Source organism: Macaca thibetana, chromosome 15 (assembly GCF_024542745.1).
Source record: "Macaca thibetana thibetana isolate TM-01 chromosome 15, ASM2454274v1, whole genome shotgun sequence".
NCBI classification, from domain to species: Eukaryota; Metazoa; Chordata; class Mammalia; order Primates; family Cercopithecidae; genus Macaca; species Macaca thibetana.
The window spans coordinates 13,613,220-13,629,226 of NC_065592.1; the positions used below are offsets into that span (position 1 = coordinate 13,613,220).

At 37.7% G+C, this 16,007-nt stretch overlaps 2 protein-coding genes across 10 annotated transcripts in view; both read left to right on the top strand.

The window, feature by feature from the left end:
• The window catches only part of SCAI (suppressor of cancer cell invasion), a 200,490-nt gene that overhangs the window by 118,758 nt on the left and 65,725 nt on the right, over positions 1–16,007 (top strand). For all 7 annotated transcript variants that reach the window (XR_007719683.1, XM_050760601.1, XM_050760603.1 and 4 more), the window contains 6 exons: positions 1,512–1,607; positions 2,766–2,852; positions 4,311–4,409; positions 11,053–11,149; positions 12,615–12,713; positions 12,859–13,011. Coding sequence is in view for 6 of the 7 variants with exons in the window: in XM_050760601.1 (XP_050616558.1) it covers positions 1,512–1,607; positions 2,766–2,852; positions 4,311–4,409; positions 11,053–11,149; positions 12,615–12,713; positions 12,859–13,011 (631 nt within the window). In the remaining variant the exon portion in view is untranslated. The remainder of the gene's footprint in view (positions 1–1,511; positions 1,608–2,765; positions 2,853–4,310; positions 4,410–11,052; positions 11,150–12,614; positions 12,714–12,858; positions 13,012–16,007) is intronic.
• RPL35 (ribosomal protein L35) overlaps positions 1–16,007 on the top strand; it is a 199,427-nt gene that overhangs the window by 25,420 nt on the left and 158,000 nt on the right. The window lies entirely within an intron of this gene.

Consider the following 16,007-nt stretch of genomic DNA (forward strand, 5'->3'; position numbering starts at 1 on the left):
TATGCATTAGTAATTGTTGTATCGTTCAGTCTTGTAAGTTCTTGAATTTCTGAATTTTCTCTTTTTCTTTTCAACTCCGCTTGCAGCTAATTCTTTTCTGAGTCCATCTTTTTCTCCCAGTATTTTAAGTGTAGCCAATAGCATCCAGGGCTAGCAACATACTGTTTCCCAACCTCTGTGTATAAATCAGGAAGTTCATTAATCATATTATCTGCTTTCTCAGTTTTCTCAGGCAAATGCAGTGTTACCATTGCATTAGATAGGTCATCATTGTTTCCAGCCTTCAGTAACAGTTACTTGCTTCTCAGTCGCAGTTGCAGGTGTCACGTATGTTACATGTTTGTTATGGCGATAACCTACTCCTGTTAACAGTTTCTGGACTAGCTTTTCCTAAGTAAGGCTGCTGTAACAACCCTCACATTGTATGTAGTGCCTTCCTACAGTAGAGAGATATTTCTAGCTCCCATGTTAGCTACAAGTTGTCTGTGGTTTTGGGGCTCTGTTAAATGTGTCTTAGTGTTCCAGACTGAGGAACAGCCCTGTCTTTGTCTTAGGTCAGAGGGAAAATTGAAAATGCTGAAACACTCAGTACTCTTCATCTTCTCGTGAGATATGATATAAATAACTTACAATTATATTTCATTAGCCAAAGTAAGTTAATATGGCCAGGCCCAATGTTTGTATGGTAGGGAGTATTTGCCTCTCAAAGACTGTGCTATAGGCCGGGCACGGTGGCTCAAGCCTGTAATCCCAGCACTTTGGGAGGCCGAGACGGGCGGATCACGAGGTCAGGAGATCGAAATCATCCTGGCTAACACCGTGAAACCCCGTCTCTACTAAAAAATACGAAAAACTAGCTGGGCGAGGTGGCGGGCGCCTGTAGTCCCAGCTACTTGGGAGGCTGAGGCAGGAGAGTGGCGTGAACCCGGGAGGCGGAGCTTGCAGTGAGCCGAGAAGATCGAGCCACTGCACTCCAGGCTGGGTGACACAGCGAGACTCCGTCTCAAAAAAAAAAAAAAAAAAAAGACTGTGCTATAAGTCACCAGATTCAAGGACAGGGTTGTATATTTATCTTATAGGGAGACGGTAGAATAGTGTAGAACAGTAATACTATCTACATATCCATTTCTAGGTATATTTTCTAAAGCAGTGTTTTTCAAACATTCAGCTGAGTTCTTAGCTGAAGATAAACATTTGGAAGGTGTCAGTATATAAGTGAGTGTGAATAAGATCACCCAGGAAAAGGGAAGAGAGTACCAGAAACCTCATGGGAGAGGCATCTGCAAAGAACACTAAGAACAACCTGTCAGAAGTAGGGAGGAGAATAGGAAAAGAGCATGTCCTGGACCCTAATTATAGAATTATTTCTGCTCCAAAAAGTGTAACTTTTTTTAAAAAAAGAAAGCCTGAATGCAAGCATTTTACATCTATCTGGTTTGTACCATCACAAGACTTAATTTCCAAATAGCATAAGAAGTTTAATATTAATATATACTCATTTACTATTACAGAGATTTGCCACAATATGGACAGAAGCAGTGGCAGTCCTATTTTGGAAGAACTTTTGATGTTTACACCAAACTCTGGAAGTTCCAGCAGCAGCATCGGTAAATGAATTTCATAGTTAAAGGAGAGCAAAGGCCTGTTTTGTATTACTCACAGTTTTTATCTTCACTACTTCAGTGCTGTTTATCTTGGTGCTTTTTCTTTTTTTTCACCAAAGCAAAGGTAAATCTTGGTGCTTTTCAAATAACATATTTCATCTTTGTAACCCAAATGAAAACAAATTTATTTCTTTCCTATTTATTTAAGATTTTAAAATGTATGGCCAGGCATGGTGGCTCATGCCTATAAACCCAGCATTTTGGGAGGCCAAGGTGGGAGGATTGCTTGAGCTCAGGAGTTTGAGACCAGCCTGGGCAGCATGGCTAAACCCTATCTCTGCAAAAATTAGCCAGGTGTGGTGGTGTGCAGCTGTAATCCCAGCTACTCAGGAGGCTGTGGCACGAAAATCACTTGAACCCTGAAGGGGGAGGTTGCAGTGAGCTGAGATTGCGTCACTGCACTCCACCTTGTGCAACAGAGAGAGACCCTGTCTCAAATAAATAAATAAATAAATAAATAAATAAATAAATAAATGAAAATAAATAATAAAATAAGGCTGGGTGCAGTGGCTCATGCCTGTAATCCCAGCACTTTAGGAGGCTGAGGTGGGTGGATAACTTGAGGGTCAGGAGTTCAAGACCAGCCTGGCTAACATGACTAAAAATACAAAAATTAGCTGGGCATGGTGGTGCACGCCTCTAATCGCAGCTACTCGGGAGACTGAGGCAGCAGAATCACTTGAACCCGAGAGGCGGAGGTTGCAGTGAGCCCAGATCATGCCACTGCACGCCAGCCTGGGCGACAGAGCCACACTTTGTCTCAAAAAAAAAAAAAAAAAAGTAACATTCTTGTCTGATTTTTAAAGACAATATTATATGTGGAATGGTTCAGATCAACTGGAGCATAGGTAGGATGATTTATGGTTTCATTCTAAAATACATGTTTATTGGCCAAAGTAGTTTCTTTTTATATTTCAACTTATAAATAGACATTTAATAAATGCTTTTTAAATTTAATGGAATGACTATGTTGAAATCTAATGAAAAATTCATTAGCTTTGCTGAATTGGATGGTATTTTATCCTATTGAATTTACAGATTTGATTAGTTTTGGAATTTATAGACTCTTATTTCTATTTTCTTGTATCCTATATAAAACAGACAAGTCTTGGATAATCGGTATGGCTTGAAGCGCTGGCAAATAGGAGAAATTGCTTCCAAGATTGGGCAGCTATACTATCATTATTAGTAAGTAAATTACACATGGAAAGAGTCAAGTGTTGTCTGATTAAAACACAGCATGCAGAAGTATACATAGTATACTCATTGCTAGGCATGAAAATTGTGAGTTACAAATGAAACCCTAGTAGTTCGGGCCAGATTGATCAAGACAATGTTGTGCAATAACCTTCCATAGTCAAAGTACTATTTGTTTTAAAGGCTTGCCTCCCAAACACTTCATTTGGTCAGACTCATTTATAACTTAAAAATTTGATCTTGGTTTTAGATAAATGATTAATACTAAAGGATTTATTGTTCTTACAGCTTCACTTGTCTTAATAATGTGTAGCATTATATTGTAACTTGTATGTATGAATGAATGATTTTCAGAAGGATACTTTAAAAAACTCATATTTGCAGGATATGTTTGAAAGATATTTTTTATTATATCCTTAGAGCACTAACATCTGTATAGTCCCATCCCTGAGCTCAGAAAACAAGAAGGATCCTTTTAGGAATCTAAATCTCATTATCCCAAAGTGATGATCAGGTATACAATAAAAAAGGCTTGGACCATTTGTAATCTAAACGGCAATAAAATGGCTGGGTGTGGTGGCTCATGCCTGTAATCCTAGCACTTTGGGAGGCCAAGGCAGGTGGCTCACCTGAGGTCAGGAGTTTGAGACCAGCCTAGTGAAACCCCATCTCTACTAAAAAGACAAAATTAGCCAGGCGTGGTGGCGGATGCCTGTAATCCCAGCTGCACAGGAGGCTGAGGCAGGAGAATTGCTTGAACCTGGGAGGCAGAGGTTGCAGTGAGCCGAGATCATGCCATTGGCACTCCAGCCTGGGCAACAAGAGTGAAACTGTCTCAAAAAATAAAAAATTAAAAAAAAAAAAAGACAATAAAACTTCTTCCATTTCCTACATTTTGGCGTATCATTCGAAATTCCCACCATTAAAATCACTCTTTTGGGTAGAATATTTTCTTAAAAAGTCCCTTGTAAAACTAGAAATGTGTTTTCTCGGGTAGAAATATTTTCTTAAAAAGTCCCTTGTAAAACATAATTCATTAACATCCCCTGAAGATTAATATGGATTAGTGCATTCCTCAGTTCTGTGAGGAAAAAAATTAAAGACATGGGCCAAAGGACTGTATGGATTTGAGGAAGTGGCCTAGTCCTGGGAGATAAGGATTTCACTGGATGGAATGCTGTTTGAGTCACTTCAGAGAAGGAGGGTAATGTGTAATATGGGTTGGCATCAAAAAAGGCTTGGATGCAGCGAGGAGGTTTTTCAAAAATTTTAATTATTATTTTTTATGCATTTTAAGGGTGATATTGCCTTGCCGATTCAAATTTAGGACAGTCATTCCCACCCCCTCACCCCACGAGATAGAGGAATACAGCACTATATAGAACAAGTATTTACTGTGGTGAAGAGTCTCTGACACTGTCATATTTAAAAATGTATTTTTTCTCATAGCTTACGCACATCTGAAACCAGCTATCTGAATGAGGCTTTTTCCTTCTATTCTGCAATCAGACAGAGATCATATTATTCTCAAGTCAATAAAGAAGACAGGTATGTATCTGCTATGTTTTTAGAAAGATGAGGATAAAACACTCAGTCTTTAGTCTGCATGGAAATTGTGCGGAAAAGCTTACATTTGTTTATAACTTGCACTCATTTACCAGACTTTATTGAGTGCCTACTATGTAGTAGACCTTCAAAAGCATAGAGAGGTATATGTTACCTAAGCAATAAACATCAAAGATGTTGTAACAGATGTCACAATACCAAAAGAGGGTTGGGTTATTGTTGTACAAGGGATTGACTTCACACAGATTTAATACAAAAGAAATGACTCCAAAACAAGGCTTAGCTAATAACATTTATTCTTTAGCCTGTGTAATCTTAATTCATGTCTCTTCAAAAGCCAGGTGACAACTGTCATGTAGGACCAGGGAATAGCCTGCTAACATTGTTTGAATTTTCTCTGTCTCTCTTTTTTTTTGAGATGGAGTCTCGCTCAGGCTGGAGTACAGTGGTGCGATCTCAACTCACTGCAACCTCCATTTCCACCTCTTGGGTTCAAGCAATTATCCTGCCTCAGCATCCCAAGTAGCTGGGATTACAGGCTTGTGCCACCACCCCCGGCTAATTTTTTTGTATTTTTTACTAGAGATGGGGTTTCACCGCATTGGCCAGGCTGGTCTCGAACTCTTGACCTCACGTGATCCACCCACCTTAGCCTTGCAAAGTGCTGGGATTACAGGCATGAGCCACCATACCCAGCCTGGATTTTGATTTTGTTAATTCCAGATGAGTATGAAATTGTGGAAGAAGTCAGAGATCTTGTGGAGAATCTTTCTTGCTAGCATTCTGGGAATTGTTGGATGAGAAAGTTCAGGCACAGAAGGTCTGAATATTCTCTCTACCCCAGCAACAGAACTCACAGTTTTTATATGGTGAAAAGATTATATTCTCTTAGCAATAGAAGAAAACAGTTTTGACATGTTTTTCTCGAGAACACTTTGTGGTTAACTGTTGTAAGCTTTCCAACTAAACAGTGACATTTTGGGGAAAGCCCCACTCTTGTAAATCTCTTTAATTTCCTTGCATGTCTTGTTCAGACTTGTCTAGGGGCGTTTGCATGGCACATGTAAGGGGTGCAGATGCTGGAGTGTACATTTTTCATATCTTTTTGTCATCCCTTTACATCAGAAGTTCCATCAATTACTTTTCCCTTAGGTTTTCCTATAGTTTGCTTTACATATTTTCAATACAGATATATTTCCTCCAATCCTAATTTTAAAAAAATTATTGCTATGCTATTTGTCTTAATTCTTGGTGAGATAAATTATATCTTAAAAAATGCAAAAGAGCTGTGTAACATTTTATCAGCGTTAAAAATACATATAAGCAGAGAACTATTTTAAGTAATAGCAAAACACCTTGTATAATTTACTTTTCTGCATTTTCTAATTTGACAAAAGGGAAATTGGCTTTAATCTTAATATCCAACAGTTTGATTTCTTGCCATAATTTTGTGCCTTAATAACAAACATCCAATTTGAATTGTTTTCCTGTGCAGTTTCCTAGATCAGGGCATATTATTTAGAAGTAGGATTATTTGGAATCGGGATGACAAAAACTCTTGCTTTGTGCCAGTAAATTAGAATCAAAGGACAATCTGGTGTGCAAATCCCTGACCTTGCTGTGTGTGGTTAGGAGGATCTTTGTTCAGTTGGTAGGTTGTTTCTTAGTTCACACAGGGTAAGAGTGCCAGTCAAGATTGCAATCGGCAACAGCTGCTAAAATCAAGAGCCAGGAGAGAAAACCAAGTAAGGAAGTATTCCACAATTTCACAGTTCATTTAAAAGGCAAAAATCTTCACTCCTCAAAAGGAACAAGTTCTCTCTGCACTGTCTCAGCAGCTAAGGATTATGTTGAGACCAGGAGGAATAAGTAGTTTGTTCCAGCAATCTCAAGGTTAGGGTCTGTCACTAAGCATAGACCACTCCCAGAACATCTCGTTCTATGGGTCCATCATACTTAGGAGAGGAGATATTACCATACAGCCACTCCTCCTAGGAGCTGCACACCCCAATTCTGTTGTAAATGGCCAAAGCTGAACCTGGTTGGATATGGAGAAGGTGAAGATTCTGAATACCCAGGAGGTTGTGGGAGATGTTACAGTGAGCCACCTGGAAGAACAGAGTTTCCTAGGCAAATATGTAGTTAAAGAGTCAGGGTCTTGTAAGTAGTGAGCCTAGCAGGTTGGACAAGGCTGGAATTCTGGAGTCCAGAAGTTTGATAAGAGCTTAAAAAAAAGGCCGAGTGCAGTGGCTCACACCTATAATACCAGCACTTTGGGAGGCCAAGGCAGGTGGATTATGAGGTTAGGAGATCGAGACCATCCTGGCTAACATGGTGAAACCCCCTCTCTACTAAAAATACAAAAAATTAGCCAGGCGTGGTGGCACGCACCTGTTGTCCCAGGTACTCAGGAGGCTGAGGCACAAGAATCGCTTGAACCCGGGAGGCGGAGGTTGGGTGACAGAGTGAGACTCCATCTCAAAAAAAAAAAAGCTTCATAAAAAGCCTTCAATTTTACATTCATATTTCCCACTGGAAAAAACTTAATACTGTCACCACTTATGTTGACGTTGACAACATGTCAACATGTCATTTATTGTTCCGAAGAAACATAGAGTAAGTAAAGTTTGCTTGTTATTATTTTAAGAAAAATAATTTTAAAGAATATAAGGAGAATGTCTAACTTCAGAAGAGGTGGAGGGGGAAGTGAATAATAAAATTATGGTTATTACAATGGAAGGCAGGAAAGGAAAATAAACTCCGGTTATGTTGATGTCAACATAAATGGTGACAGTATTAAGTTTTTTTCAGTGGGAAATATGAATGTAAAATTGAAGACTTTGGGCCGGGCGCGGTGGCTCAAGCCTGTAATCCCAGCACTTTGGGAGGCCGAGAGGGGTGGATCACGAGGTCAGGAGATCGAGACCATCCTGGCTAAGACGGTGAAACCCCGTCTCTACTAAAAATACAAGAAAATTAGCCGGGCGAGGTGGCGGGCGCCTGTAATCCCAGCTACTCAGGAGGCTGAGGCAGGAGAATGGCGTGAACCCGGGGGGGCGGAGCTTGCAGTGAGCCGAGATCGCGCTACTGCACTCCAGCCTGGGGCACAGAGCAAGACTCCGTCTCAAAAAAAAAAAAAAAAAATTGAAGACTTTGGCACTTCGTAATGGTGCTGATGATAAAGAGGGCTTGATGTGGACCCTTCCAGTGAGTCACATTCTTTTTTCTGCAGTTTGATATGGAGTTAGTTGGTAGGCTAGGGGTTGTGGTTCAGGTTATCGGGCTTGATTGAGGTGGCCTGTCATGTATGAGTGGACAGCACTGACGCATTTCATCTGTGCTTTGCTGCAGTTCATCACAGTGGCTTCCGAAATAGAAAGCACCCACCCACTTCTGTATGCTTATTGAATATAAGGATCAGCTAACTATGGCCTGTTTGCTTGCCAAATTGGGCCCGTGGCCTGTTTTTGTACTGTGTGGCAGTTTAGAATTTTTTTTTTTTACATTTTCAAAGGGTTGTAAAAAGGGAAAAGATGAATATGCTACAGGCACCAAATGTGGCCTGCAAAGCTTAAAATATTTACCATCTGGCCCTTTGTAGAAAGTTTGCTGGTTGTATAATCCATTATATAGATTCATAGAACCTATTTTTTAATAATAAAAAAAAAGTAACAGAATTAAGTCATTCAAATTTCAAGTTTGAATTGACATCATCCCTCTACTAATTTTCTTTGTTTTGAATTCCACTTTCGACAATGTGATAGGCTAGATAACCTGAAATACTAAACACTTAGAAATGCTGGATAAAATAGGACAATCATCCTTTTAAATGGAAAACCTAGCCGTCAAGAGAGTAAGGAAGTCCCTAGTTCATTTTCCCATTGCTGTGGTGACCTTGGAGGCTGGGGCGATTGGTTTGGGTGACATAAAAGAGCAAGGAAGAAGAAAATTGAAACTAGAAGGGGAAGGTATGATATACAAGAAGGATTGGTGAGAAAAAATTATCCCCTTGTATTCCAAAACATCGATTTGATGGGGCAGTAATCATCATAACAATGGCTGATGGACATTATTAAAATAAAATGGAGCCAAATCTGGATAACAATAATATGAAAGAAGAAAGGGGATAATTAAACCATTCTAATAAGATCCAATTATTGTTCAGAAGAAACATAAAGTTTACTTGTTGATATTTTAAGGAAACTATAATTAGAATGTATAACTTCAGAAGAGGTAGAGGGAAAAGTGAGTAACAAAATGATCATGACAATGAAAGGCAGGAAGGAAAATAAACTCCAAAAAGTATAAGTAGCGCAAAATAATAAAATAGAAACAAATCCAAATCAAAGTAAGTAAAAGTGATCTAGACTTCCTGGTTAAAAGACAGAGATTATCAGTATGCCTCTTAGAAAAACCCAGTAATATACTGTTGTTAAGAGATTCTTCAAGGCCAAGAGTGGTGGCTCACACCTGTTTTCCCAACACTTTGGGTGACTAAGATGGGAGGATCGCTTGAGGCCAGGAGTTCAAGACCAGCCTGGAAAACATAGCAAGACCCAGTTTCTACAAAAAAATAAAAATAAAAAAATTAGCCAGGCGTGGTGGCACATGCCTGTAATCCTAGTTACTCAGGAGGCTGAGGTGAGAGGATTGCTTGATCCCAGGAGTTTCAGGCTGCAGTAGTTTATGATGGTGCCACTGCACTTCAGCCTGGGAAAAAGGGCAAGGCTCTATCTCTTTTAAATAAATGAATAAATAAATCCTTTAAAGATGGAAAGTAGACAGAGAAAGATAATGAGACAGCTACTAAGGGGAAGAAACGTGTACGTGTATATGCATTTCTTATGTGTATACTGTGTGTATATTTAAAGGAAGAAAGTATTATTGAGAATAGAGGTTTACTCTGTAATTATGAAAGCAACAATTCAGGAAAATATAAAAATCATAAACTTATATTTACCTAATAACATAGTATTATAATAAAGCAAAGTGTTTTTTTAAAGTGGGGAAATTAATAAGTGATTTAATATACATGGGAATTTTTGATATATTTAATAATTCATATATCAAGAAGACAAGAATTACAAGATTTGAGTAACAATTAAGTTTGTCCCAGTGTACCTAAAATTGTGTGCAACAGTAACTGTATATATGTTATTTTCAAACTTATATGAAAATTTGTGAAATTAACTGATACTTGCCACAACACAAGTTTAATGCAAGGTTCAATAAAGTGTATGTGGTCTAACCATGGTACGATTTCATTAAAAACAAAAATAAAACATAATTTTAAAAAATCAATAGCTGCATGTGCAGCCCAGCTACTTAGAAGGCTGAGGCAAGAGGATTCCTTGAACCCAGGAGTTCAAGTCCAGTCTGAGCAACATAGCAAGACTCCATCTCTTAAACAACAACAACAACAAAAGTTTGTCAATCAGTAGACACATTTCTAAGTAACTCATGGGTCAAAAGAATTTTTTAAAAATTTTATTATGGAAAATGTTGAACATATACAAAAAATATACTGTTGTAAGGCTATCATATTTGTGATGTAGGATATGGAAAGCAGGAGGAAATGTCAGGTTTGAATTGATAATTGGTAAGTGTAAAGTGTTATGTGTGAACAGATTAAATATATTGTAAGGGGCATTTGATAAGTTAAAGGATCCATATTGTTACTCCTAGCAATCACTTAAAGAACAATAACAAAGAAGTAGTATAACTAGGAAGCCAGTAGATGATATAAAATGGAACACTAAAAAATATTTGATTAACCAAAGAGAAAGCAAAACAGGAACAACAGAGGAACACAGCAAGAGAAGGAGCAAATAGGAAACAAACAGCAAAGTGGTAGATATAAACCTAGCCAAAGCAATAATGACGTTAAATGTAATCGGTCTAAATACATCAAGTAAAAGGCACAGAGATAGTCAAAGTGGACAGATAATCAGGACCTAAGTATATATTGCCCACAAAACATGTGAATTTAAATTAAAAGACACAGATAATTGAAAGAAGAATGAAAAAAGATATACAAACAATAAGCATGAAAAAGCTGGCTGGCTTATACTAATGGCGGAAAAATGAGATTTTAAGACAAAGAATGTTCTTCCTGGAATCCTTTTCACCTCATATTTTCCTGCCTGTAGTCCTCCACGCTTCCTTGTATTCTTAACTTAAATATTTATTACTTTCTTTAGGAAGCCTTTTTTCACCTGCGATCTAGTCCTGTGGGCACAAATAGCATTCTATATTTCTCCTATCATTATATTATTCCATTGTGTTTTAAGCATTTATCTCTCTCCTGTATATTTTAAGTTCTTTTCTGTCTGTAAGATCTTTGAAGAAGGGAATATCTCTAGTTTTTTACAATTGTACTTTTAGCAATTAACGTAGTACCTGATGCACCTAAGTTCTCAATACTTGTTGAATGAATGAATATATGAGTAAACAACTTAATAAATCAGTAAGAAATATGTTAAAAAGACTATATGGGTTATATGTGGAAATGTTTATAATTGTGCAAAAAAGGATGGAAAGAGTTTTAAAAGCCATTGGAAAATTTAAAAAATCAAAAAGCATTCTTTTTTAATCTAATAAGTAATTTTTCATTTATCTTCCATAGACCTGAATTAGTAGTTAAGAAGTTACGATATTATGCAAGATTTATAGTAGTTTGTCTTCTTCTCAACAAAATGGATGTTGTAAAGGATCTGGTAAAGGTAAATGTACTTTAAAATAGTTCAAATTCTAATCTCTAATTGTATATGGATGATCTTTTTTTTAAAAAACAGATTTTAGGTTAAAATAATTTTGATATATCAAAATAATTACAACATTCAAAGTATAGTAACTTCTGACAAGGGTAATGATAAAAATTTTCCAAATCTTCTCATGTTCCAAATACACTAATCTGAGATAATTATCTTGATTCCTTGCTTTTGTCCTTTCTGCATGTTTTACATTTCAAAGCCCATCAATGGATGGCTGGAAATGCAAACAAACAAAAAACTTACTTTAAGGGAAAATAATTGAAATATTATGTCAAGAAAAAGTACATAATGCTTTACAAAGGTATTGGGAATGATTTTCATTTTCCCACCACTTTACAGTGCATGAAGTCTCTCCTTCGTTAACTCAGGTGATAAACAGTTAACTCTCTTCAGATCCACTTAATACCTGTAATCATTGCATATGAAATTCTGGTTGCACTCTGTACTCAGTAGTTTCAATGGCATACTTAATTTTGTATCAAATATAACATGCCAATTGGTTTTTTGGGTTTTGTGGGTTTTTTTTTTTTTTTTTTTTTTTTTTCAGACAAGGTCTCACTCTGTCACCCAGCTGGAGTACAGTGACATGATCTTGTCTCACTGCAACCTCTGCCTCCCGGGCTCAAGCAATCCTCCCACCTTAGTCTCCTGAGTAGCTGGAATCATAGGCTCAAGCCACCACTCTTAGCTAATTTTTGTGTTTTTTGTAGAGACAGGGTTTCACCATGTTGCCCAGACTGGTCTCAAACTCATGAGTTCAAGCAATCCGCCAGCCTTGGCCTCCCGAAGTGTTGGGATTACAGGCGTGAGCCACTGTGCCCAGCTCAACATGCCAGTTTTGACAAGGCCACCAGAAGTAGCTCTCCATACTTCTTTTCTACCTTCCTTTATACCCAGTTATCATTAAAAATATTTCCAAAAACTGTATAATATAAATCCAAATAAAGTCAGGAAGTATTTTTAGAAATATATAATTTTTTGTAGTGGTAGGATCTCACTATGTTGCCTAGGCTGGTCTGGAAATCCTGGTCTCAAATGGTCCTCCCACCTCGACCTCCCAAAGGGCTGGGATTACAGGTGTGAGACACTGTATCCAGCCTCATTATTTTTTAATGTTAAAATTTTTGCATTTCTCTTTTCTGATTTTTTCGTTAATGAATTCATTGCTGATGTAGTACTGATAGAAAATAGATCTCTGTAAAGACTTTATTTGATGGGTATTATTATGAAGTTTGTGACTTTCAAAGAAAATTTGTTTAGTTTTCATCTTTGTTTTTGGTTATAATCAGGACTGTGTATTGATAATAATCAAATTTTGTAAGTATGTCGATTTCTGTCAGGAATATGGTTCTATATGGCTGTGTATTTTTATGGGTTTTTTTAATAACCTTTTTTGTAATATTTTTAAAATCAGGAATTGTCAGATGAAATTGAAGATTATACTCACCGATTTAATACTGAAGATCAAGTGGAATGGAACTTGGTGCTTCAAGAAGTAGCAGCTTTCATTGAGGTCAGTTTTTGATAAGAAAAATCATAATTATTGATAAATAATGACCATGTAGTTTATGTTTTTATTGTATCTATATGTCAAGAAGAAGGAATCACTTACTATATTGATATTTAGTCTTGGCCATTCTTACTGCTTTTTTCTTTAGGCGGACCCTGTAATGGTATTAAATGATGATAATACCATCGTTATCACATCAAATCGCCTTGCTGAAACAGGAGCCCCATTGCTGGAACAGGGCATGATTGTGGGACAGTTGTCTCTGGCTGATGCACTCATTATTGGTAATTGTAATAACCAGGTAAAGAATTGTGAAGGAATTATGCTTAAAATTCACTGTGAAAAATAGTGCTATTGATGATCACAGAATTATTTTCTTGTAAATATCCTAACATCCTCTTATGAAGAAATTGCTGACTAAATTATGCTGTGTGCATATATGGAATATATTACAGATATTTAAATACCTTAGAATTTTTAATAACATAGGAAGATATTCATGATACAGTAAATGAAAATAAACTTGCCATGGAGCCATGGAAGCAGAATTATTTCATATATGTTAGAATGTCTATATGTATGCACATAGGAAAAAGACTAGGAAGAAATTTTACAAATATCTAAGTTTTATCTCCGAATAACCAAATTATAGGGATTTTTATTTTATTTTTTACAACACTCTAAAGTTTCCAAAGTTTCCGGCCTGGCACAGTAGTAGCTCACACCTGTAATCCCAGCACTTTGAGAATCCCAGGTGGTTGGATCACTTGAGGTCAGGAGTTCGATACCAGCCTGGCCAACAATGGCAAAACCCCATCTCTACTACAAAATGCAAAAATTAGCCAGCCATGGTGGCATGCACCTGTAATTCCAGCTACTCGGGAGGCTGAGGCAAGAGAATCACTTGAACCCAGGAGGCGGAGGTTGCAGTGAGCCAAGATCACGCCACTGTACTCCAACCTGGGCAACAGAGCGAGACTGTCTCAAAAAATAATAATAATAATAAAGTTTCCAAAATGCATATGTACTACTTTCCAGTCGAGCTAAAAGGGGCGAGGAGTTGGTGTTTTTTGTTTTTTTGTGGGATTTTTTTGAGACAGAGTCTTGCTTTGTCACCCAGGTGGGAGTGCAGTGGCATGATCTTGGCTCACTGCAAACCTCCATCTCCCAGGTTCAAGCGATTCTCCTGCCTCAGCCTCCCAAGTAGCTGGGATTACAGGCACATACCGCCACACCTGGCTAATTTTTGTATTTTTAGTAGATACAGGGTATCATGTTGCCTAGGCTGGTCTTGAACTCATGACCTCAAGTGATCCTCCTGCCTCAGCCTCCCAAAGTGTTGGGATTACAGGTGTGAGCCACTGCACCTGGCCAGGAGTTGTTTTTGCGTAAATTTGTCAAAAGTGAATTTCAAATGTTTTTTCATGACAGAATAGCCCCATGATGATGAGATTTAATGTACTAGAAATGAAATTTACTGGAAATTATACCAGTAAATACATTTTTCTAGATGTGTTTTTTACACAAGTTTAGTTTTCGATCCTATCCTAGCAGCTATCAATCATTTTTGTTATTGTTAAATTTTTCTGGTATTTCTCCATTTTTGGCTTTTATGACCATTATTTTGCAAATATCTACAACATTTTTGAAATTATAGTATGAATATACTCAATGGAAAAATTTTGAAACATGTTTATGGTTTGTATAGTTATATTATCTGAAGGCTCGGTATTTTTCTCACTTTTAATTCAAAGAAAATTTTTCTATTATTATTTTTTTTTTTTTTGAGACGGAGTCTCACGCTGTGTCACCCAGGCTGGAGTGCAGTGGCGCGATCTCGGCTCACTGCAAGCTCCGCCTCCCAGGTTCACGCCATTCTCCTGCCTCAGCCTCCGAGTAGCTGGGACTACAGGCGCCCGCCACCACGCCCGGCTAGTTTTTTGTATTTTTAGTAGAGACGGGGTTTCACCATGTTAGCCAGGATGGTCTCGATCTCCTGACCTCGTGATCCACCCGCCTCGGCCTCCCAAAGTGCTGGGATTACAGGCTTGAGCCACCGCGCCCGGCCTAATTCAAAGAAAATTTTTCTAATCAGCAAAATATAAATTAAAACCAAATAAGATAGCACTGACCCAGATGATTAAAAACAAAAGAGACCAAGAAACTGATAATAGCGTATCCTGGCAACTAGTACAAGAACTGAATATTTCATACTTTGTAGAAATAGAAATCGATAGATTTACTTTAGAAAAATGGCAGGCATTATCTAGTACAGCTGCATATATGCACACTCTATGACCAAGCATTTCCAGTATTTTCTTATTGATCTGTAAGAGTTCCTAATATATTTTACATGAAAGTCCTTTGTCAGATTTATGTATTGAACTATCTTCTCCTACTCTTGTCTTGCCTTTTATTCTCTTCTAGTATCTCCTCTCTCTTTCTCTCCTTTTTTTTTTAACGTCTGTGAAAATATTTATTAGTGTCTACTTCATGCCAGACCCCCCTGTTCCAGACACTGAGATTCCAGTGAACAGAAGTCCTTAATTTTAATGTAGTCTAATTTATAATTTTTTTCCTTTCTGGTATGAGCTTTTTTGTGTCCTATTTTGAGAAATCATTGCTTACCTTACCTTTCATATTTAGATCTATGATCTCTTTGGGATTTATTTTAGTGTGAAGTATGGGCCAGATTTTCTTTCTGCATTTCTGGTAGAGCTAGCACCATTTACTAAAAAGACCGTCTTTTCCCTACCACACTATAGTGTCATTTTTATCATAAATCTGATGTTCAAATATATTTGACTCTGATTCTGTTCCTTTGGTCTGTATGTCTATTATGCTGATACTTCTGACTTCATTATTATGGCATTTTAATAGGCCTCGATATATTGTAGTAAATGAAATATTTATTTTTTCTAATTTTTTCTCTTTCATTGATTCTGATTTTTTTTTTTTTTTTTTTTTTTTTTTTTTGAGACGGTGTCTCGCTCTGTTGCCCAGGCTGGAGTGCAGTGGCCGGCTCTTAGCTCACTGCAAGCTCCGCCTCCTGGGTTCACGCCATTCTCCTGCCGCAGCCTCCGGAGTAGCTGGGACTACAGGCGTCCGCCACCATGCCTGGCTAATTTTTTGTATTTTTTTAGTAGAGACGGGGTTTCACTGTGTTAGCCAGGATGGTCTCGATCTCCTGACCTCGTGATCCGCCCGTCTCAGCCTCCCACAGTGCTGGGATTACAGGCTTGAGCCACCGCGCCCGGCCTCTGATTCTTATTTTTATTTCCTTCTTCCTATTTTGAA